The following is a 23,149-nucleotide window of genomic DNA, read 5'->3' as shown; positions in this document are numbered from 1 at the left end:
CCTATAAAGTGTTTTGAAACTTACTGTGCGAAATAATTTGGAACAGTGCATTGTAAGTTTTTTATGTTTCAAAAAATTACTGTTATCATTAGGAGGTTTGTTCAAGGAAATTTGAATTGTACTCTTAATAGTTGATAACATGAGAATTATGCTGACTGTTATTTACATCAATTATTTAGGTAAATGAGAAAAATATAATTTGCATAATAATTTGGAACAGGGTGGTTTTTTTTTTTAAAACTACTTCATTAAGCTAAAGTTTTTTTGGTGGCCATAGTGTCCCTTTAACTTTTGTTTCTTTTAATTATGTAAAAAAAATGGTATTACCCGAGGTCAGAGCCAAGCTATTGAACTGAGAGGTCGCAAGTATGATGGGCTCTGTGGCTACAGACCTATTTGTACCACTATTCTCGATTCCTGTCCCAAACAAATCGAACCCACCTGGACCCCCAAGCAGTCCACATCGATATGGGCCAAAAAACAGAGGGCAGACAAGCCGAGACCGGGCATGAGCATAGGCAATCTGTGGCAGCAGGCACATGGCGCCTCACAGCCCAGGATGGCCTTCTATATGGAAAAGAGCTCAGACTTCTCGGACGACCACACCTTAGAGCCCGGGGACCTCCACTTACCTGCTTTGCGGGCATCGGCTCTGACCCCGGTATCTGCTGCTTCCAGACCGGACTCAACACTGATATTTAAGGCTGACATGCAGGAGCTGCTGGCAGGCCCATGGAGAGACATCCAAACGGTTATGGCCATGTTCCGCACAGATCTACAAGACCCGACAGGCCGTATGGGAACTCTGGAAAGCGACTCTCACAATGCAAAGGCACAAATTACTTACCTACTACAAGAGATCCACACGCTCCAAAAGCAACACACCACCATAGAGCAGCGGTTCGCAATACTGGAGGATGCCAGATGCAGCAGTAACCTCAAAATCAAAGGGGTGCGGAGATGGTCCCCGAAGCGGAACTACCGCACTTCATGAGACATCTACTGAGTGCAATACTACCCCCCAAGCAGGCGAAATTGGTGATGATCGAGGGGATGTTTCGGATTCTGAGACTTACGAAGGCACCTGTCACAGCACCATGAGACCTGATTGTACGTTTCCATACTGGGCAAGACAAGGCAGCAGTAATGGGTGCTCTCAGGGGGAAATCTCCCTACAACTTCGAGAATTCATCCCTCACCTTCTATGCAGTCTTATCAGAAAGCACCCTAGCATGGCGCAAAACACTGCAGCCCTTTACATTGCTCCTCTGTGCACGAGACATCTCCTACAGATGGAAGAGATCTCACACCCTGGTGGTCCTACAAGGAAGCACCTCCTACCCAGTCCAGGATCTTGAAGGGGCAGCGGACATTTTGGAGACTCTGGGACTCCCATAAGACTCTCTCACCATAAGGGGGTCAGCGACAACGGCTACAACGCACACCTGGGACCCGGCTAACACAGCCCCATTTGTGCCCTGGAGGCTCTCTGAAGACTCCTACGCAGTCGTCACCACCTGAACTCCTGCTACTGGTATCCTCAGAGAGCCCTATATCAACACCAGTACACTGTTTGCATGATGTTATGCCTGTTTCTGTTTTACTTTCTGTTTACATTTTAGGCTTCATTCACATGAGCCCATACTACTGTTATGCCCTACCACAAGAAATACAATACCCCATATAGGTGACCCCCAGACTGTCATTCGCAGGTCAATGGCTATAGGCCAAGCAGACCGGCTCCACTTACCTCCCCTCCCCCCCCAACAAGACCCTTAGACACAATGCCCTGAACCAGCGAGCAGTCATTCAAGGGCCACTCATGTAGCCAAAAGCAATAAAGGGCACATAGTCCGAGCTTACCACCATACTCGGCCAAGGGTCAGTTTCCTCATTATGCAGAATGCATTCCCCTTCTATCGGCAAACCACAGTACCCCAACAGACTATTACCCCAGGAACCGCGACAACAACCCCCCACCCCCCTCGGGACTTAGGGTAATCATCCAACAGCTAAGAACATACTAATATTTGAGTCCTATATTTTACACTGTGAGCCAGCACAAGACCCATCAATTTATCTGATTACGCTACTTGAACCTCTTTGCTCTCTCTAGCACATAAATATCCTGCAAATTAACTCTTTTGTATGCTCAAAAAAAAATAAATGTGCTGCTGTATAACTGCACTTCTTGTACTTGTTATGCATACTTGTCGGTATACCAACTCCTTGTTACCTCCATGCACATACAAAATGTAAAATAAAGAATTATAAAAAAAAAAAAAACAATAAGTGTTACCCAATACAGTAGTGTGATACGTCCTTACTTACCTCTATTAGAGGAAGCCACTGTTCTGCAGACACACTAAGGTACTGAAACTGTTTATCATTCACATGATGTAGGCCATCTACAACCAATGCTGAAGCACCAAATATTTCGCATGTACGACATAAACCTACGGACATAAAATAAACAAAAGATTTATATTGACTATATATATTCATACACATAGTTACATAGCTGAAAAGAGACTTGCGTCCATCAAGTTCAGCCTTCCTCACATATGTTTTTGCTGTTGATCCAAAAGAAGGAAAAAAACCCAGTCTGAAGTGCTTCCAATTTTGCAACAAACTAGGAAAAATAAGTAAGTTTTGCCGAGTTAAAAGTAATTTCTTAAAAACTGAAATCAGGATCAACATTAAACTCACAAGTCCTCCCTTTAACCCCTTAATGATGGAGTCAATTGTACACGTTCTGACCAAAACAAAACCTGGAATTTGAGCAATATGTTTGTTTAACCATAATTCATCTCTTACATATTAAGTGCACCCACACTTATTAAATATAATTTTGTTTAGGATAAACAGGGCTTTCATTTAAAATATTTTGATCTGAAGCATAATTTAATATAAAAGAGAAATTAAGACATTTTGGTATTTTTCAAGTTCGGCATGATATTTTAACTGTAAATGTCATCCGGCGATTCCAAGATGGCCACTGAAACGCATCCGGCAGAATCGGAAGTGACACAGTCACCATTTTAATGCTCGCGAGGATGCAAAGAGGATGTCTCTAAGCAAAATAGACTATTATAAACAAAAGGGCAGGACCTACTATGCAGATTTTGGTGTGAAAATTGGGTTTTAAAGATCATTATCCAACACAGGACAGTTCAGTTGCCTTTTTCCAGTATCCTGGAACAACTGTGGTCAAGGATACCTTCCTATTACAGTAGACATCTTATATCACACCAAGGCTATACTACTTGAGACAGTTAATGTTAACAGGCTCTAGGAAATGTGAGTGTGATACTAACTATATATTGCATATTCAATTTTCCACATTGTTGTATACTATTGAATCGCCCTATTAGAGTTTTTGTCTCTTTAATTTTATAGTGGCTCATTTAAACTAATTTTATGGTACAGTATTTTATACCTCTTATCACTTGGTAAACACATACAAGTGGTGTATATTACAGAGTGTGACACATTCTGGAGTGCATACATATTTTTATGTACATTTGTTTTTGCGCTGAGACTACCTATTGTTTATTGTATTTATTGTAATAATGGAATTATCGTGGTTTATTCCACAGTGTTAACCAGCTGCACTTTATTTTAGCGCCAGGTATTACACACCATGTGCACTTTAAATGTCATAATACTGTTTGCTTTTATTACAATAAAATACACATACAGTGGAACCTCGGAACTCGAACTTAATCCGTTCTCGAAGGCTGTTCGAGTCCTGAAGTGTTCGAGAACCGAATCAACATTTCCCATTAGAATTAATGTAAAATTGATTAATCTGTTCCAGACCCCCAAAATTACAGCATTTTACATTTATGTGTTTGCATTAATGCAGAGATCACTCTAATAACAAGCACCTTACATTTATTTTAGTGGTTCCTGCCTTTCAACTTGCAAAAAAATTAACTTTTGGCCAATATTACAATTATTTATAATAATTGTCTGACTTGAAAATGAGACATGGCTCTTGGTTTCATGTTCGGGTACAGAACATCGTTTGCATTTATTACTGAGAAATTTTGTTCGACTTACGAATTGTTCGAGAACGGGACCGTTTGAGTTCCGAGGTACCACTGTATTTGTGTTCAGCGTTGTCTCACGAGTACATGTACAGGTTTTATGGGGTTTTGGAAAATGACACTATCAAATATAGCACCTTCCCCTTTCCAGTTTATACATATTAACTGGAATGAAAATTACCTTGATCATGGCATACCATTTGCAAAAGTAGACAACCCAGGGTATTCAAAATGGGGTATGTCCAGTCTTTTTTCGTAGCCACTTAGTTACAAACGCTGGCCAAAGATAACATTCATATTAGTTTTTAAAAAATTTCACACAGAAACTGCATTTTCACTAATGATATCATCAGCATTATATGCTTTACTGCTCTAAAACTCTCATATTTGTGCCCAGTAATGTCTCACGAATACAACGTTAAACCCTATGTACCCTATGGTGTTTTGGAAAGTTACGGGGTCAGATATAAAACTTGCTCATTTCTATTTTTGCACACTTAAAATTGCCAGATTGGTTATGTTTTTTTTTTTTTTAAACAACATTAAAGGATCACTATAGTGTCAAGAAAACAAACCCGTTTTCCTGACACTATAGTGCCCTAAAGTTGCCCCCACCCTCAGGGTCCCCCTCCCTTGGCGTTGAAAGGGTTAAAACCCCTTCACTTACCTTAATCCAGCGCCGGGCTCCCTCGGCGCTGGTGACCTCTCCTCCCCAGCTGATGTCAGCTCCAGGGTGGAGGGGAATGCACATGCGCGGCATGTGGCTGCCGTGCGCGCATTCAAACAGTCCATAGGAAAGCATTTCTCAATGCTTTCCTGTGGAGGTTCTGCACGTTGGATGAGAATTTCGCATTCAGCATCGCAAATGCGCCACTAGCGGCTGTCAGGAAGACAGCCACTAGAGGTTGGATTAACCCTTCTACGTAAACATGGCAGTTTCTCTGAAACTGCTATGTTTACATGTGAAGGGTTAAAACCTGGGGGACCTGGCACCCAGACCACTTCATTGAGTTTAAGTGGGCTGGGTGACTATAGTGTCCCTTTAACATGGATCTTGCCAGATTCAAATGTAAAAGTTCTTAAGTGTTGTCTTTGAACATTGTAGCTTTTCAGAAAGTTTACGAAACCGGTATTTCATAAACAAAATTCAGTTCCTGAGTAACTCTGCAGCTTGCATTTATAAGGAAGATTATAAAAAACAAGCAGGTTCTATATTGGGGCTACGTGCTAAATAAGGAGCAATCACCATGAAAGCAAATATAATGTCTCAAAACAGCAGCTCTATAGACTTAAAGGAAGGGACTCTCCAGTGCCAGGAAAACAAACCATTTTCCTGTGCCTGGAGTGTCCCTTTAAAGCAGCATTGTCCTGGTCACATCATTTTTATTTTTAAACCCCCCTCCTGACTCCACATCTAATTTTCCCCCTAGTCATCCCCATATTCCCCTAGGCCCAGCATAAAACTTAAAAAAAAAATCTTTATTTTGTGCCCGGACTAATGTCAGTCAGAAAGCCGAATGAATAGAAATGTCAGACGAACAAACAAATGCTGAAAATCGGTGTTGGTTCGTTTAGTTTATTAAGAGGAGGGAGCTACTGGCGCGCAGCTCCCTTCTTGTAATATGTAAAAATAGAAGTGGCAGGGAGCTCCCCGCTACTTTCTAAGCCCTGCCACCCCCATGTCTTCCCTCACTCTATGGGGGTCAATATGACCCCCATATTAGCATAAGGGAGATTGAAAAAACCTGAGCACACAAAAAAAAAAAAAAAAAAAAAAAATCGAAAAAAAATAATTACGATGCTAACAAAATATGACATCTTCACCCAGTGAGGGCACCGTGCAGACTGAGCTCTACAGGGAGGAAAAAATAAAGCCTTCCCACGCCCTACAATTGGACTCAGAGTGCTAGTTAAGAGATGCCCCACCATGGGGCCATTTATTGGGGAGATGGGAGGGCTCTATTTATTTTTTAGAACAGTGAGCACTAGACATGCCCCTTCTCGCGGTATAGTGAGTAGGAGCAGATTATTTACCAATACCAGTCATTTTTACTTTACTTAGAATTAGTAAAGTTGTCTGAAAGACCAATCTTGGTCTTTCAGCCTTTTAGTAGATAGCTCCCTGGTGGGAATTAAGGAGCTATCTACTACGCGGCTGCAAGATGCAGCCACAGCATGGATTGGATTGGAATTTAATTCATTCAAATTAAATTTGGAACCAACCTTAAAGTACCGATTGTCGTCCTAACATGAATGAACAAACTGTTCTCATTCTGTTGGGGCAAAATTTGGTAGTTTCACCAGCGTTCTGTCTAAATGCCAGGACGTTCGGGTATAGTGAAAGGAGGCATTGCAAGATCATGGAGAAAAGGAGAGTATTGTGGAAAAATTGCTCTGACCACAGGAAATGGAGCATACTTTGCTCCTCTGCTGGTCAAGCGTAGGAAAAATACATAAAACAAAATAGTTCCTACTTTGTCTTATGTTTTAAAGAAAACTAGAGCAGACAGGAAGAAATGAAGAACAGATCCTGAGAGAGAAAGAGAAGAGGAAGTGATTTGGGAAAGGTAAGTTCTGCATGATAGTGCTGCTTTAAAAGGTAATAAATTAATATCCTCCTCCCCCACCCCCCTCAATAGTAAACCCATACTTTCCCCCCTAAATAGTGTAAAAAATTTCTTTAGAAGTACCTGTTTTAATCTTTTCTAAGATCAGATCGTCTGCCCCTCCTCTGATTTCATGTCATATCTCTCTTCTTCCTGTATTTCAGCCAGACTGTCCACCACTTGCCATACTCTGGTGATTCTTTATGCAAATCAGTAATGACACCTTACTGGGAATGCCTGAACTTCACTCAGCTCAACTCATGCCCACAAACCTTGGAGTCCTCAGCATTCAGAAACTTATAAACCACTTCACACACACACAAACATTTCCTCACCACATTAGATATCATATACTGTCATATGTTTATTATAAATAAAGAGACAGACAAACTTTATGTTCTCTCTCGATCTATTGGTCAGTCTGTCGGTCTACCTATCGCTCTCTCTATCTAGGGAGGTTGATTAACAGGGATTGGCAGGGGAGGGGTTAACACTGGGTAGTGAGGTTGGCTGTCAGGGCTGGAGGAGAATGTGTTACTTGCATTACAAGGATGAAGGGAGAGGAGCACATATGGGCTCTAGCTGCAATACAGTCTGTGCTGTAAGCATTCCTTACACTAGATAAGACATGCAACTATTTTCATTGGCTGCACAAATTATGTTTCTTTCCAAAACTGGGAATCAGGAACATGTTGAAATGTGAGAGGGGGGTGGCTAATGAGGCTGGGTTACACTGCTGAAATCGGCAAAACATTTTACAGTACTGCAGGAAAACTACACAAAGTTGAAAGAAGAGAAACTAAACCGTGTGCCTATTAGCTTTAATTTAAGCTTAACTTGTTTAGCTGGCTGGAGTGTCCCTTTAATACGTCCTTCCCCTTTATACAGAAAAGTGAAAATAATTAGTTATTTGCTGTAATTAAAACAAAATATAGCTTACCTCCTAAGTTAGTTGGTTTATCAATCAGAGATGCCACAACAATTAAACTGCCACTTGACTTTCCGAGCTTAGCGGCACGATGTTGAAATATTTCTAAATTCAAGTCAGGTATACTGTTTTTCCAGGGAATAATTTTTTTCTGGATATCTGCCCATTCTGTAGTACTGTCCATTTCGTTTATTTCAACACCTCACCAAAAAAAATCATCACAAGATACATTTTAATTAAATTGTAATGTATAGCTTATTTAGTTATAGATTAAGTAAGCATAGCATAACATGGGACTGAAGCTTGAGTAAAAGGAGGTACCCTATTGCCTAATTTAGAATACTCCTGCATGCTTGTGCACAGAACTCGGTATACTCCAGGCGGTTAATATACTCACATGGAAAATACAAGACTTTGACACATTTTATTGTTATTAAAAACATGAGGCCAAGAGTACTTGCAAGAACTGTGGACCTTTATAGTATGCATATGAAATTACCGATATCTTGCTGTAACCAATCACTCTGGTTTTGGTTAGAAATCATGGTTCTGGAATTGGTCAGTGGAAATAAAGTATTCCAATGAAAGCTTCCACAGTCAGAAAATTTGTAGCATGGAATCCACTCATCTTCAATCAACTCTGATAAGCTTGGAAGCGTGTAGAAAATAGTCTAAAACCAAAACCAAAAAAAGTTACAATGGCATTCTAGAGGAGAATATGGAGTATGATGCTTATTCAAAGCAGGTCACTTATGGACCGTGATTTTTTTTTTTTATTTATTTATTTATTTTTTTTTTTATTTTTTTTTTAATTCTTTATTTTTGTTGTGCGTGATATAACAATGGGCTTGATCAGCCACAATAGCAGTTCCAAGCAGTAATGTAATAAACAGTTATAACAGAACGTGGTATAGGAGTATACAGCACATTTTTAGTTTTAAATGGTAACAGGATAGGGTCTAGCGCTTCAACCACTTGTATAGAATTAGACAGGTTAAACAGTAGTATTAGTAGGTGCTTAAACGTGCGTGTGTTTTGTTTAAGCGTTGTATAATGAAGCAGGCTTGGGTGTAGAGTGAAAGTGCAAATTACAGGATTGTTGCAGGCTAATTGGCAGCTGTTATATGTCATAATATGCTGAGAGATGTGGCTAGCTGCGCGTAGTGTGGTAGAGTAGAGTGTGTGATCAAAGTCACGCTTTACATCAGTAGTTTGCATAACAATTTGCCAGGCTGTAGACTGAGTATAAACATGCATAAAACCAGGAAACCAAAACAATACAGATGAACAGGAGATTAGTTCTAGTTTCTAAATTATGTAGTAAGTGTTGCTTATTTCGGCTGTGCGAGCGTAGTGTGTTCGGTTGTGGGTGTGAGCTGGATTTTCGCTAGGTTTGCGTGAGATGAAGTTACTTGGGCTATAACCCCTTATCTCCCTCTATCGAGCGGGAGAGCTAGAGGGTGTATACCCTGAGATACTGGCGTCTATATTGGGATTGTCCCTCAATGCGGCAGTGGCTCTGTCCTAGGCCCTCTGCTTTGCCCTGGTTAACTAGGGGCAGTATGACATAGTAGGAGGTCCAACGGTGATATGCTGGGGGGCAGCCATAAGGATACATGGTAAGCCCCTAAATTGAGGTGGGAGTCTATGGGAGAGCCCTATGGGTACAGCGAGGTTAGCGTGCCAATACAGTCGGCCTGATCCCCGGTGAGTAACCTAAGAGAGGCCATATTTCCTGAAGAGTGGCCGGGGTGTTAACCCTAGTCCCTAAATTCACGTGTCAACGTGATAAGTAGTATCTGAGAATAGGTGTATTTCAAAGCTAGTAACCTTAACAACGTAATAACAAAACGTAACATAAGGGAGAGGTTAAGTCTCTGGAAGGTTGTATTTCGACCGGAACGTCAGGTGTCCCCTTCTGTGTCCGGGTGAGTACCTTGGGTGTAGGTCATTGGTGTTGTTCAGCCGATGATCCAAGTGCGTCTCATGGGACAGTTTGTGAATCGGGCCCCATGTTTATTAGATCGCCCAGTCCCTGGAACAGCAACAAAAAAGGGTATGTGGGGGGCCTTTAGTCCACCTGTAGTGTCAGCGAGAGCCCGCCAGTAGTGCTGACTGGTTGGTGTTTCTCGGGACAAATGTCTCGGAGGTGGCCGGGTTTCCCATACGGGAGCTGGGATGCTTGCCAGGTTGCTGAATGGCGTCTTGAGGGAGGCCCCATGCCGCCAAGTGCTTCCTTGCCTCTGGGAGGTCGGATACTAGGTAGGTGTCGGTCCCGTGGAGTACTTGGAGTTTACGGGGTGGGCGCCATTGGTACTGTATGTTGTGTGCGCGGAGTAGGGTGGTAAGTGGCCTGAGGGCTGCGCGCCATTGCATCGTACCTCTAGAGAGATCTGCGTAGAATAGGAGGGACATGTCCTCAAAGACATATGGCGTATTTCCCTTGGTGGCTGCCATTACGGCCATTTTATCCTGGCGTTTATTGAATTTGACAATAATGTCCCTGGGTGCTGTCTGTGGGGCTGTCATGGGTTTGGGTATGCGGAATGCGCCGTCAATATGCACGCCCTTGGCCTGTCTGATGGGGAGAATTGTGCTTACCAGCCGTCGGATTAGATGAGGCACCTCTGCATCCGAGACAGACTCCGCTATCCCTCTGATCTTGAGGTTTTGCGCCCGCCGCGTGTCCTCCATAGCCGCCATTTTGTGTTCTGCTTGGATGTGTTGCTGTTGTAGAGCGACGACATCTCTCTGCAGAGCGGCAAGTTGCTGAGTATGGCTCGTTGTAGTACGTTCAGCGGCATCCACGCGGTCTGATAGGCCTTGGATGTCCCTCCTCATTTCTGCCATGTCGGCCTGGATGCCCCGGCGTAGCTCGGCCAGCAACTCCCTCATCTCCACCTTCGTAACCGGAGTTGCGTCCGTCTTTGCTGTGGGTGTGGTTGTTGGCTTCAGAGCAGGTAAGACAGACTCTTCTTGGTCCGAGAATGGGTCGTCGGAGTTGGCGAAGTCGTCCACATAGCCTGCGTAGTCCGCCATGTTGGGCTCTAAGGCCCCTTGTGCTCTTCGCCACAGGTCCCCAATACTTGCTCCCGGACGTGTTCCGTCCGCTTTCAGCTTTTTGCATTTCTTTCCCATGCTACCTAGGTTGTAGTAGCTGTTAGCTTGGTCGTATGATTTGATTTTGGGGGGATAATATTGTGTAGTTTGTAGGTAATTAGCTGGTATTATCACGGAGCTCTCTGGAGATGCGACCGCTCTGTTCGGCTGTTGGCTCCGCCCCCTGGACCGTGATTTTTAAAACAATATATTGAGAAAATATTCCCATTTGTGAATAAATAAATACATCTAATCATCACTGCTTCATTTGGCAGGAGAAAAAAAACTCATAATAAATGACTTAAAATATAGTTACCGTATAAGCCGACCTGCATATAAGCCGAGGCCCCTAATTTTACCCCAAAAAACTGGGAAAACTTATTGACTCGAGTATAAGACTAGGGTGGGAAATGCAGCAGCTACTGGTAAATTTCTAAATAAAATTAGATCCTAAAAAAATTATATTAATTGAATATTTATTTACAGTGTGTGTATATAATGAATGCAGTGTGTGTGTATGAATGCAGTGTGTGTGTATGAGTGTGCAGTGTGTGTGTATAAATGCAGTATGTGTATGAGTGTGCAGTGTGTGTGTATGAGTGCAGTGTGTGTGTATGAATGCAGTGTGTGTGTGTGTGATGCAGTGTGTGTGTGATGCAGTGTGTGTGTGTGTGATGCAGTGTGTGTTTGTGTTGCAGAGCCTAGGTAGGGGGTGGGCATTTTTATTATTTTTTTTTTATTATTTTTTTATTATTATTATTTTTATTTTATTTTATTATTATTATTTATTTTTGGTCCCCCCTCCCTGCTTGATACATGGCAGGGAGGGGGGCTCTCACTCCCTGGTGGTCCAGTGGCATTGGCAGTTCAGTGGAGGGGGGCTGGCAGCGAGCGCTTACCTCTCCTGCAGCTCCTGTCAGCTCCCTTCTCCTCCGCGCCGGTCCGGTCAGCACCTCTGTCAGCTCCCAGTGTAAGTCTCGCGAGAGCCGCACTATGACCCCGCAGCTCTCGCGAGACTTACACTGGGAGCTGACAAAGGTGCTAAACGGACCGGCGCAGGGGTGGAGGGAGCTGACAGGAGCTGCAGGAGAGGTAAGCGCTCGCTGCCAGCCCCATTGTCTGTATTATGGCAATCTAAATTGCCATAATACAGACAATCGACTCGAGTATAAGCAGAGTTGGGGTTTTTCAGCACAAAAAATGTGCTGAAAAACTCGGCTTATACTCGAGTATATACAGTATATAATAGAGTTTAGAAATGTTAAAAACTAACAAAAAAAAAACGGATCCAGTTGTCCATCAACCTTAGATATATCTGGAAATTATAGGGGGAAAAAATTATATTAACTTACATTACACACATATTTATTCTATGATACAGGCTTTTCCCTTATGATAACCTACAAATAATTTTAAAGGGACACTATAGGCACCAAAACTATTTTAGCTTAATTTGTTTTGGTGTATAGATCATACCTCTGAAGTTTCACTGCACACTTCTCTGCCATTTAGGAGTGTTTCTGTTTATGCAGCCTTAGCCACACTTCCCCTGATGTTGACTGACACAGCCTGCATGAAAGAAAAAGGTTTCATTTTCAATCAGATGTAACTTATTTTAAAATCTCCTCCTCTGTGAATTGAACTTTAATTACATACAGGGGTCTCCTGCAGTGTCTAGCGAGCTATTCGAGCAGGAGATAGGACATTCTAAATTAAACAGAATTTACAATAAAGGAAGTGTAATCATTAGATGACTCTTTACATTAAGTTTTATGGAAGGCTGTGCAAGTCACATGCAGGGAGGTGTGACTAGAGCTGCATAAACAAAGTGATTTAACTCCTAAATGGCAGATAATTGAGCAGTGAGACTGCAGAAGCATAATCTATACACCAAAACTTCTTCATTAAGCTAAAGTTGTTTCGGTGACTATAACGTCCCTTTAAATATATAAAATGCTTGGATAAGTGGATATAGGTGCTCAGCCCTAAACGTACCAGGAGATCCACTAACAGGTTAAAAATGAAGAGCAATAATATAGCGCAAGGAATATGGAGTGCAAAGAGAAATATAAGTATGCAGGGAGAAACAAGTGTATATATAAATATAAAAGGAGTGGGGCGTGGCTGGACCATCACAGCGAGCAGTCACATGTTAGCGGAGCTCTGCATACTAAACGGCAAAACCGGCACATAACGACACCCGCAAGTGCCGTCGACCCGTGCGATATCATGGGGAAGAAGATTAAAAAGTAAAAAACCCAACCGGGAGACAGCAGCAGGAAAATCGGGGATCTCTTTCAAGCGCGGCCTACCGTCAAGATGGTGGCCATAACAGATCCCTACGGCTCATCCTCTGAATAGGAACCTCTGGACGCTCTGACACCATACCGGAGGCCAGGGATCCGTTCTCAACAGCACCCATGGGCGACCTGGGAGCCCCAGCCACTAAGGCAGACATAGTGAACCTGCTGAAAAACGTGCGCTCCTGGTTTCACGCCGACATGGCCATACTACGAGAAGACGTGATGGCGGTAACTGACCGGGTAAGAGTCACTGAAGAGGACCTATCCACAGTCATTCAACGCCAAACAGACACAAGCACACAGGTCCAGAAACTCCAGGCTTCTCACAAGACCCTGCAAGACAGACTAGACATGCTGGACAACGCACAGTGCCGAAATAATATAAAAATAAGGGGCATAGCATAAACAACTGACGACAAGGAGCTCCCCCACTTCCTCCGAAGGTTACTCTTGGCAATCCTGCAGCTCAGGCAAGCAAAACATACCCCTATAGAGAGCTCACACAGGCTCCCTAAATCCACAAGAGCTCCAGCTGCAGCGCCCCGCGATGTCCTACTTAGATTCCCTCTGGCTCATAGCAGCGATTGTTCCCCTCGTTTGTGTGAACAAAACTACCGAACAGGGCTCTCATAGCTGTTCGGGGAGAGGAAGCAGGCGTCCGTCAGTTTGACCAGTGGTTTGGGAAATCGAGTGTCCAATTTTAGTTCCAGACACTCGACGACCAAGTCCCGCTGCCTCCTTTCGTGCAAACAAGATGGAGAGCACTTAATTGAAAGTTTCCTTTATCAATAATGAGCCAGAGGGGTGGTCAAACGTTCGGTAGTTTGAAACTACCGAACAAATAAACTAAAAGTTTAAAAAATATGAGAAATGTCATATGAATGCAGGTAGAGAAAGCTGGTTTTCTCACAGAACTCGACATTGTTAAATGCCTTATATGTATAGGATCTAAATACATTTTAAAACTAACCCTTTACCAACACTACCTCTAATCCAGGGCTCAAAAAATTCCAGGTGCCAGATCGCCATGGCGACTAGAAAGGTCGCCATGGCATCTGGCATTAGCTCTCTAGTTAGTGTGGGAGGGAGTTTTGATGCCGGCCGTCATGGGGAAAATTGGAGGTGGTTGGCCGCCCGCGGGAGCATTACGGGCGGTACGCGAGGGAGCAGTACTCAGTTTGCAGCTGCTTTCTGCTCCCTCGCGCTGTCTAATGATGTCGGGAGCCGGAATATGACGTCATTCCAGCCCCGGCATCATTACAGAGCGCGAGGGAGCAGAGAGGAGCTACAGGCAGAGTACTGCACCTTCGCACACAGGAAGAGAGCAGCCCCACTTGACCCCAGGATAGACCCACTCAGTTCTCCCAAAGGTAGGGAGGTGGAGTGGGTTTCAATTAAAACAAAAATGTGTGTGTGTGTGTGTGTGTGTAAGCCTGTGTGAGTCTGTCAGAGTGTGTGTGTGTTTGTGAGAGAGCCAGTCAGAGTGTGTGTGAGCCTGTCAGAGTGTGTGTGTGCAAGCCTGTCAGAGTGTGTGTGAGTCTGTCAGAGTGTCTGTATGTGTGTGTGTGTGTGAGCAAGAGCCCGTCAAGAGGGTATGTGTGTGCGAGTCTGTCAGTGTATGCGTGCAAGCCTGTTGTCAGCGTAAGAGTGTGTGTAATCCTATCAGTGTGTGTGTGTGAGCCTGTCAGTGTGTGTGTGTGTGAGCCAGTCAGTGTGTGTGTGTGAGCCAGTCAGTGTGTGTGTGTGTGTGTGAGCCAGTCAGTGTGTGTGTGTGAGCCAGTCAGTGTGTGTGTGTGAGAGCCTGTCAGATTGTGTGTGTGTGAGCCTGTCAAAGTGTCTATATGTGTGTGTGAGCGAGAGTCTGTCAAGAGAGTGTGTGAGCCTGTCAAAATGTGTGCGTGCAAGCCTGTTGTCAGCGTGAGTGCGTGCGCCTGTCAGAGTGTGTGTGTGTGTGTGTGTGTGTGTGTGAGAGAGCCTTTCAGAGTGTGTGCGCCTGTCTGTGTATGTGTGCGTGTTTAGGTAGCTGCTCTCTCCGATCGCATGGGGAAAGTGTTTTTACTCACCTTTTTTCCCATTTTCCCATGCTGGGCCAGTTTCGCCATGGCTGAGATGATCAATCTTTATGATCTCAGCTAAGCCAATGCTTCCCCCCCCTCCCTCCCCCTTTCAGTGATGCCACTGCACACTATCGGCAATAGTAAAGAAGAGAACGAATAGAGCCAAATCAGATACACTGAAAGGATGGGGGATAACCCCAAGTATAAAGTAAAGAGGCAAAAGATAGTTTATCTAAGAGATGATGCAAAATGTATGCACCAGTAGAATGTCTAGATATATACAGGACAGACTATCCGACAAGGTAAACCTACTGAATAAAATAGAAAATAATAAAATTTTATTAAACACGTAATAATAATAATAATAAAAAACCCAAAACAGTGCTAAACGGACCTGTAATCAGTAATACAAATACTCTAGATATTATGAGAACAAAATATCAACATGGATAGAAGTGGTCCATGAAGCCCTATGTGGAAACTGCTCCTGTCAGTTATTGGTTGTAAATGGACATAAAAGAAAAAAGTCTGATATAGACTATAATTGTTAAGTCTTAATAGTCTTAGGCAGAAAATATCGATGTGGTGACTGAGAGATCAGTAATCTATTAAATAGTCTGTCCCAGCTCCCATCCGTTGGATAATCACAATTTCCAAATAATAGCAGTAAAGTGCTCATGAATTAAACTAGTCCATTTAGTATTGTATATGGACTGCTGAATTATTCAATTCAAATGAACATCAAAAGTTATAATTTTCAGCGGAGGCATTTAAGCACTAGGTATTAAATAGTCTGCCTTTCATACCGCTAATTACAATTGTGCCGATATTAAAGTTATATTTGAGTTATAGCAATGAAAAATACTCAATATAACTCATATGAAGCAAGAGAAATAGAGTAAAAGATTGCGGGCATATTGCAAGTATTATGTTATATTTTTCCCCTCTGACGAGCTAGGTTGGGCGAAACGCGCGTGTCAGGGGCTTGCGGTGTGCTATGCTTGTGGACCTTTAGTGTAGCACACAGACTGGCGACCGCGCTCTTCTATTTTGCTATTTATTTTATTTTATTTGATCTATCATCTATTCGCTATTTTTCTTAGCGGTTAGCTATTAGGGGGGTTGGAGATAGGTGCCCTCGAAGGCACAGGGTACTATAGAAATATAGGGGCTGTTTGATCCCTATCCTCGCTAGTAGCTAATGGGGTGTACGGTGTGCTACTTTGGATGATATACTTAGTAGCACCCTTGTCTGAAATTACATTTTTGTTCCCCTCTTTTTTATTTTATTGTATCAATATATATCTTTTCAGCACTATTTGATTTATTTTAGGATCTGCTTTATTGTTAGTTTTCCGTCCAGTTTGACATTTCGATATTTAGTATCCATTAGGCATTCAGTGACTAAATGAAAATGCTGTTTTTGATTTATAGCAAGCATCATTAACATAATACTTGCAATATGCCCGCAATCTTTTACTCTATTTCTCTTGCTTCATATGAGTTATATCGAGTATTTTTCATTGCTATAACTCAAATATAACTTTAATATCGGCACAATTGTAATTAGCGGTATTAAAGGCAGACTATTTAATAGACTATCGATATTTCCTCTACCTAGTGCTTAACTGCCTCCATTGAAAATTATAACTTTTGATATGATGTTCATTTGAATTGAATCATTCAGCAGTCCTTATACAGTACTAAATGGACTAGTTTCATTCATGAGCACTTTACTGCTATTTGGAAATCGTGATTATCCAACGGATGGGAGCTGGGACAGACTATTTAATAGATTACTGATCTCTCAGTCACCACATCGATATTTTCTGCCTAAGACTATTAAGACTTAACAATTATAGTCTATATCAGACTTTTTTCTTTTATGTCCATTTACAACCAATAACTGACAGGAGCAGTTTCCACATAGGGCTTCATGGACCACTTCTATCCATGTTGATATTTTGTTCTCATAATATCTAGACTATTTGTATTACTGATTACAGGTCCGTTTAGCACCTATTCTTAGATTCACTTTTGGTGTATACACTTAGCACTGTTTTGGGGTTTTTTATTATTATTATTACGTGTTTAATAAAATGTTATTATTTTCTATTTTGTTCAGTAGGTTTACCTTGTCGGATAGTCTGTCCTGTATATATCTAGACATTATATTGGTGCATAAATTTTGCATCATCTCTTAGATACACTATCTTTTGCCTCTTTATATATATTTCTTTTTTTAAATTAAGACAAGAAAAAAAAAAAAAAATAGAACCTTACATGAGGAGTCTTAAAGTCTCCAAGACCCAGTTAAATACAGGACAGTGTATCACAAAGTTTTAAATATTTTATACACAAACTAACTTATCCTATCCTAGTATTTACCTTTACAGACCAAGTTTGCACTGATAATGTGGAACAATGTAGACTAATGGAAGGAATATGGGAGAGATGTTTGACAATCAAAAGTATCAACTGAACATGACAAAATACTGTTATGCTTTCTAAAATATTATATTATACATCTTTCCATGTGGATTTAACTTTAATGTTTTCCAGGATAATTTAGTTTCAAGTGGTTACATAATGAAAAATGTATGTATAACAAAAGAATATATTTTGTATTTATTCTACCTGTGTTTTTTACCGTTGCAATTTGTTTTGGACAGTGTGTAAAATATCAAATACAATTTAACTCCTTTTAACCCACTTTAACAGTAGATTTCAGCCACATTTGCATTTTGTGACAGCATACATAAAATATGTCTCCTGTTTTATTGTGAATGCGATTAGGGACTGAGGGAAGCAATTAAGTCATAGTCCCTAAGTGGCTGCGTGAGGTATCCATTTGCTATGGTGGCATACCATAGCTGTTAGATGCAATCAGACACAGAACAACTAGGGGCTGTATGTACACCTGGCACATGCAGATTGTGGCATCTACCAGGCCAAGCATGAAACATACAGCAACGCCTTTACAGGCATCAAATTGCTGTGACAGGCTGTCAATGGGTTAAATGCATCATCATTGCCCTCCCAATCCCAATCTCCTGCAGCAAGCCCTGAACCATTTACCGCATTATTAGATCAGGTGATCCGTCCAAGAGCTGAGTGAGGATCAAGTGTTACCTGAACAATTGAGGACTTTGACACTTGGGTCCTACTTTTACCATTTGTTCTGATTCTGAAACTTTATTATCATACCTTTTTTGTTCTATTGTTATTTTCATTGTTCACCTTTGGGAATTACGGTTTTACAGGTTGGCCTAAATACTATTGTAGAATGGATGCCAACTTTAATCATCAAAAATCTTTATTGGCAGTTAGCATGTGTCTCTAGTTAAAATTATGCACTTTCTGCTTCTAAAGTTTCTATTTTGCTATTTATCATGATATAAAATGTACTTTTTCGATTCATAAAGTATCATATAACATGTGATTAATGTTCTGTAGGTAATTTCTGTCCTATATCTGAGTTGCTTAAAGGGACACTATAGTCATCTGAACAACTTTAGCTTAATGAAGCAGTTTTGGTGTATAGAACATGCCCCTGCAGCCTCACTGCTCAATCCTCTGCCATTTAGGAGTTAAATCCCTTTGTTTATGAACCCTAGTCACACCTCCCTGCATGTGACTTGCACAGCCTTCCATAAACACTTCATGTAAAGCCCTATTTAGGCTTTCTTTATTGCAAGTTCTGTTTAATTAAGAATTTCTTATCCCCTGCTATGTTAATAGCTTGCTAGACCATGCAAGAGCCTCCTGTATGTGATTACAGTTCAATTTAGAGATTGAGATACAATTATTTAAGGTAAATTACAACTGTTTGAAAGTGAAACAAGTTTTATTTTTCATGCAGGCTCTGTCAATCATAGCCAGGGGAGGTGTGGCTAGGGCTGCATATACAGAAACAAAGTGATTTAACTCCTAAATGACAGTGAATTGAGCAGTGAAATTGCAGGAATTATCATATACACTAAAACTGCTTTGTTTAGCTAAAGTAATTTAGGTGACTATAGTGTTCCTTTAATAAAACATAATTTAAAACAAAAATTACAACAATGGAAAAAATAGCACATCCACTAGCAAAATTACAGTGAATGTTCTCCTTTAAGGCATGACTTAAAATGTTTTTACAAGCATGACTACTTCAGTGATTTGAAAAACAGGGGGGGGGACTATGTCAAAGGGTTCCATCGGAAAAATTAATTGGGAACGCCTGATCTATAGCAACAGCAACTCCTATATATACTTCACAAAATATTTATACATACCGTGTCTACTTTGTATACACAGTAAATTATTTATCTTGATAGCATCTATTTTTTCAACAAATCATACTAGAGGATCTGCCGCTATTTTTTGCACATAGCAAGTCACTAAAATGTGATCATTTCTAAAGATGAACAATAAATCAGTCTCTACAGTTAGTTGCCACATTCCAAATAAATAGGACAGGATGGAGAAAACAGGCTATTTTAAAGGTTAACCTGTATTAGAAATGACCAACATCATGGAAAATACATTAGCTTCCTAATCCATTCTTTAATTAGAATATCATCTTAATGGACCATTCCTCAAGTGTGTATTGTAATAAATAATAAAATGAGTTATGCAAAACACCTTTATTGGTATGAAACCAGTCGGGCGAACCGAGACGACCCCTAATGTGGGGTTCCTGTGAACTGATAAATATGGTGTGCTATTTCTACCAATAGGGACCAATGATAATAATAGGAGGACCAATTTTGGGTCCCACCCAGGCATAAAATACTGGGCTATAATTTTTTTTAATATGTGGTTACTAGATGTGAAAATCTCAAAATTATTTAAATACAAAATAATGATATGGGACACAGCTTACTAATATCAATTTATGCAACTAAAGTGTAATTTTGAACAAGAACAATGTATCTTATTTACACAGACTGATTTCTAAACACATTTATTGTAGTTTAAAAGACACATTACTGGGGGGCGTGGTTTGACGCCGGACGAGCATGGACGCCTAATTCTGCAGCTCTGCTCCCGGCTGCAAATAAGCACATTCAAATTGCACCTAACGGCACCCATGGGACGCACAAAACAAGACCACATTATCTACTCAACACCAAGAACACAGGGGAACAACCCGCACTCCTCGATCCGGAGCAACCTGCAAACTCTGGGGGTTTTACTCTCACAAGATGAGGCCTCCAATATGGCGCCTTCCTCGCCGAGATCATCCCTGTCAGAAGACAGCCCCCAGAAAGAAACAAGCATGCACACTTTGCCAGCACCGGACTTGTATGCCCTCTTTGCCTCCCTACCCAAAAAGAAAGACCTCCAAACCCACCTAGAGGAAGTTAAAACTACGCTGTGCACAGAAATTTCAACCCTCAGAACGTCCCTTACAGAGCTGGAAACGTTGGCCACTGCGACACACTCCAGACAACTGCAAGACCTGCACCTCCATGTCAAGGATCTGGATAACAGAAGCCGCCGGCACAATATCTGGGTAAGGGGCATGAGGGAGGCAGAGAAACAAGAAGACACAAGGGCTACCCTGATCCCTTTATTTAACCACATACTGGGAAGACCCTGGGAGACCTACATCCACATGGAAAGAGCCCACAGGGACCTAAGACCAAAACCACCCCCGGGCGCACCACCCAGAGATATAATTTGCTGTTTACAGGACTTCCTGCTTAAGGAAGAAATAATGCAAAAAGCCCGAACAAAGAGGACCTGGAGGTTCAAAAGGCAAGTAGTGGAACTCTATAACGACCTGTCTCACCTCACCCTGGAAGCACAAAGGGCTCTACGGCCACTTACTACAGCCCTACAAGACCTACAAATCCGCTACAGACACCCCCACGACAATCGCTGAGGGCTTTCAACACCTACCCAAATGCCTGACGGCGGTGCTGGGACCCTCTCCAAACAACAGAAAGAGGAGGCAAACTCCACAGCCACCCTAGAAGAAAACATCACGAGAGAAAAACTACACCTGGCCATTAAACTAGCCAAAGTGGGGAAGAGTACAGGCCCGGACAGCCTCAAAGTGGGATGCTTCCGATCGCTGGAAATCTCACTGAAAGCTGAGCTACCATTCCAATGGTGCGAGAAGGCAATTATAAATACTTAGGAATCTGTCTCAGCGGAACTGTCGGACACCTGCTGCATCAACTTCCCCGCCCTCCTTGACACGATTAAAAAAGACCTGAGATCATGGACACTAGCCCACATAACGTGGCTCGGAAGAATAAGCGTACTCAAGATGAACGTGCTACCGCGTCTCCTGTCCCTCCTGCAAACACTACCGATCCACATACCCAAAACATTCCTCTCACAGACCCGCACAAAGTTCACAGAATACATCTGGCACCACCAACAGGCGAGACTGAACTTCGCAACCCTCACTAAGCCCAAGCAATACTGAGGAATTGGACTACTAGACGTAACCAAATATCAACACGATGTACACCTCCAAAGAATAATAGAATGGACACACACACCGAAGGATAAAATCTGGATCTCGATAGAGGCGAGCTTCACACAGACATCATTACCCCTACTTCCAACAAACATCCCACCCTACACACGACTATGGTAGTCTGGAGGAGATTATCAACACATACATACACCACAATTTACATTTCCGCCCAATACACTAAAGCCCTGGGACTCCCATACCCGTGCAGACTGAAAGACATATATAACCAAGGCACGATCACACCTCTGACGGAACTGGTACCACATACCTCACACAACCTGCTTCTCCACCTAAGATCCCACCAACTGACAAGATTCCTGAGGAGCATCTCCAACCTGGATTCGGCCTCGAGAGCACTCACCACTTTTGAGAACATATGCACCAGCCCTCCTCTGCCACCACACGCGGTCTTGTTGCTATACAGCTTACCAAACACCCCAAGCTCTGAGGCCCCACTCTCCTACTTCACTAAATACTGGGAGAGAGACCTAGGACACCCACTCTCAGGCGACCAATGGACCACGGTGTTCACACTACTACACAAATCCTCAATCTGCACCAAATTCCAAGAAATGGAATACAAAATGATCACACACTGGTACAGGACGCCAGAAAAGCTAACCTCTATGAAAACCGACTGCGACAATGTTGGAGGTGCAGAAAAGAACTAGGCTCCCTCTACCATTTTTGGTGGACATGCTCACTCATCAAGCCTTTCAGGGAGGCAGACATAAACCTTCAACTCACACCAGAAACATACCTACTTCAACTAACCACACTACCAACACACAGACTCAAACAAACAGCTATACCGCGCCTACTTAACGCGGCCCGCAGCCTTATCCTAGGACACTGGAAACAAAAAACAGCCCCGACACTAAGAGAATGGATGAACAGGGTGGAAGACATAAGACGTATAGAAGAGCTGATCCTTTCTGCAGCGGGACGCTCAAGTAATTACCACAATACATGGTACCACTGGCTCCTAATGCGAGAGGCGCAGAACAAACGGAAGGGACTGGAGGGACGCACACCCCAGACTTACCCAGAAATGAAACCATGGACAATGCAACACTTGAACCAACAAGCCACAGCGGAACCACCAACTCTGAACCGACATCATCACCAACCAATGAAAATACGAACCCAACAAACAACGGAGAACGCTGGACGTAACCAAATATCAGCTACCCTTCCAATTGTGCGAGAAGGCAGGGACTGAGAAACCACCCCCACCTACCCTTGCCTCAACTCCTCTTGCCTGCACCCTTCCTCCTTCCCCTTTACTGACCCCACCCCAACCACCCCCATCCCTTCTCACCTGTTCGGACTACTGCCGTAACCCCCTCTCTAACCTATCCACCAGTGACACACACAGAGTCAACCACACGCACATCACACCCCTAAACTCGAAGAGGAAACCTACCTAACACCACACACACATATACCTTAGACTGCCTCAGAGCAAAAGATATGATCACCTACCTTGACCACACCTGAGCCTGGCCTTCAGCTCTAGACACCTCGCAGGGCAAGATAACCGACCTAGCCAATACCTAGCCTACCCCTTCACAGCCCACTCTATGGCACTGCACGGCCAAACTTAGATAAGAAATAATGCACAGT

The 23,149-nt window shown here is 42.5% G+C and overlaps 1 protein-coding gene across 1 annotated transcript in view; it reads right to left on the bottom strand.

The window, feature by feature from the left end:
* The window catches only part of TARBP1 (TAR (HIV-1) RNA binding protein 1), a 204,069-nt gene that overhangs the window by 47,146 nt on the left and 133,774 nt on the right, over window positions 1-23,149 (bottom strand). Inside the window, exons 26-28 of the mRNA XM_063443373.1 lie at window positions 8,086-8,257; window positions 7,599-7,787; window positions 2,332-2,456 (exon numbers count right to left, since the gene is read on the bottom strand). Of these exons, the coding sequence (XP_063299443.1) occupies window positions 2,332-2,456; window positions 7,599-7,787; window positions 8,086-8,257 (486 nt within the window). The remainder of the gene's footprint in view (window positions 1-2,331; window positions 2,457-7,598; window positions 7,788-8,085; window positions 8,258-23,149) is intronic.

Source organism: Pelobates fuscus, chromosome 2, assembly GCF_036172605.1.
Source record: "Pelobates fuscus isolate aPelFus1 chromosome 2, aPelFus1.pri, whole genome shotgun sequence".
NCBI classification, from domain to species: domain Eukaryota; kingdom Metazoa; phylum Chordata; class Amphibia; order Anura; family Pelobatidae; genus Pelobates; species Pelobates fuscus.
Note: the sequence above shows the minus strand (reverse complement) of the source record. Positions and strands in the feature narration are given on the sequence as shown.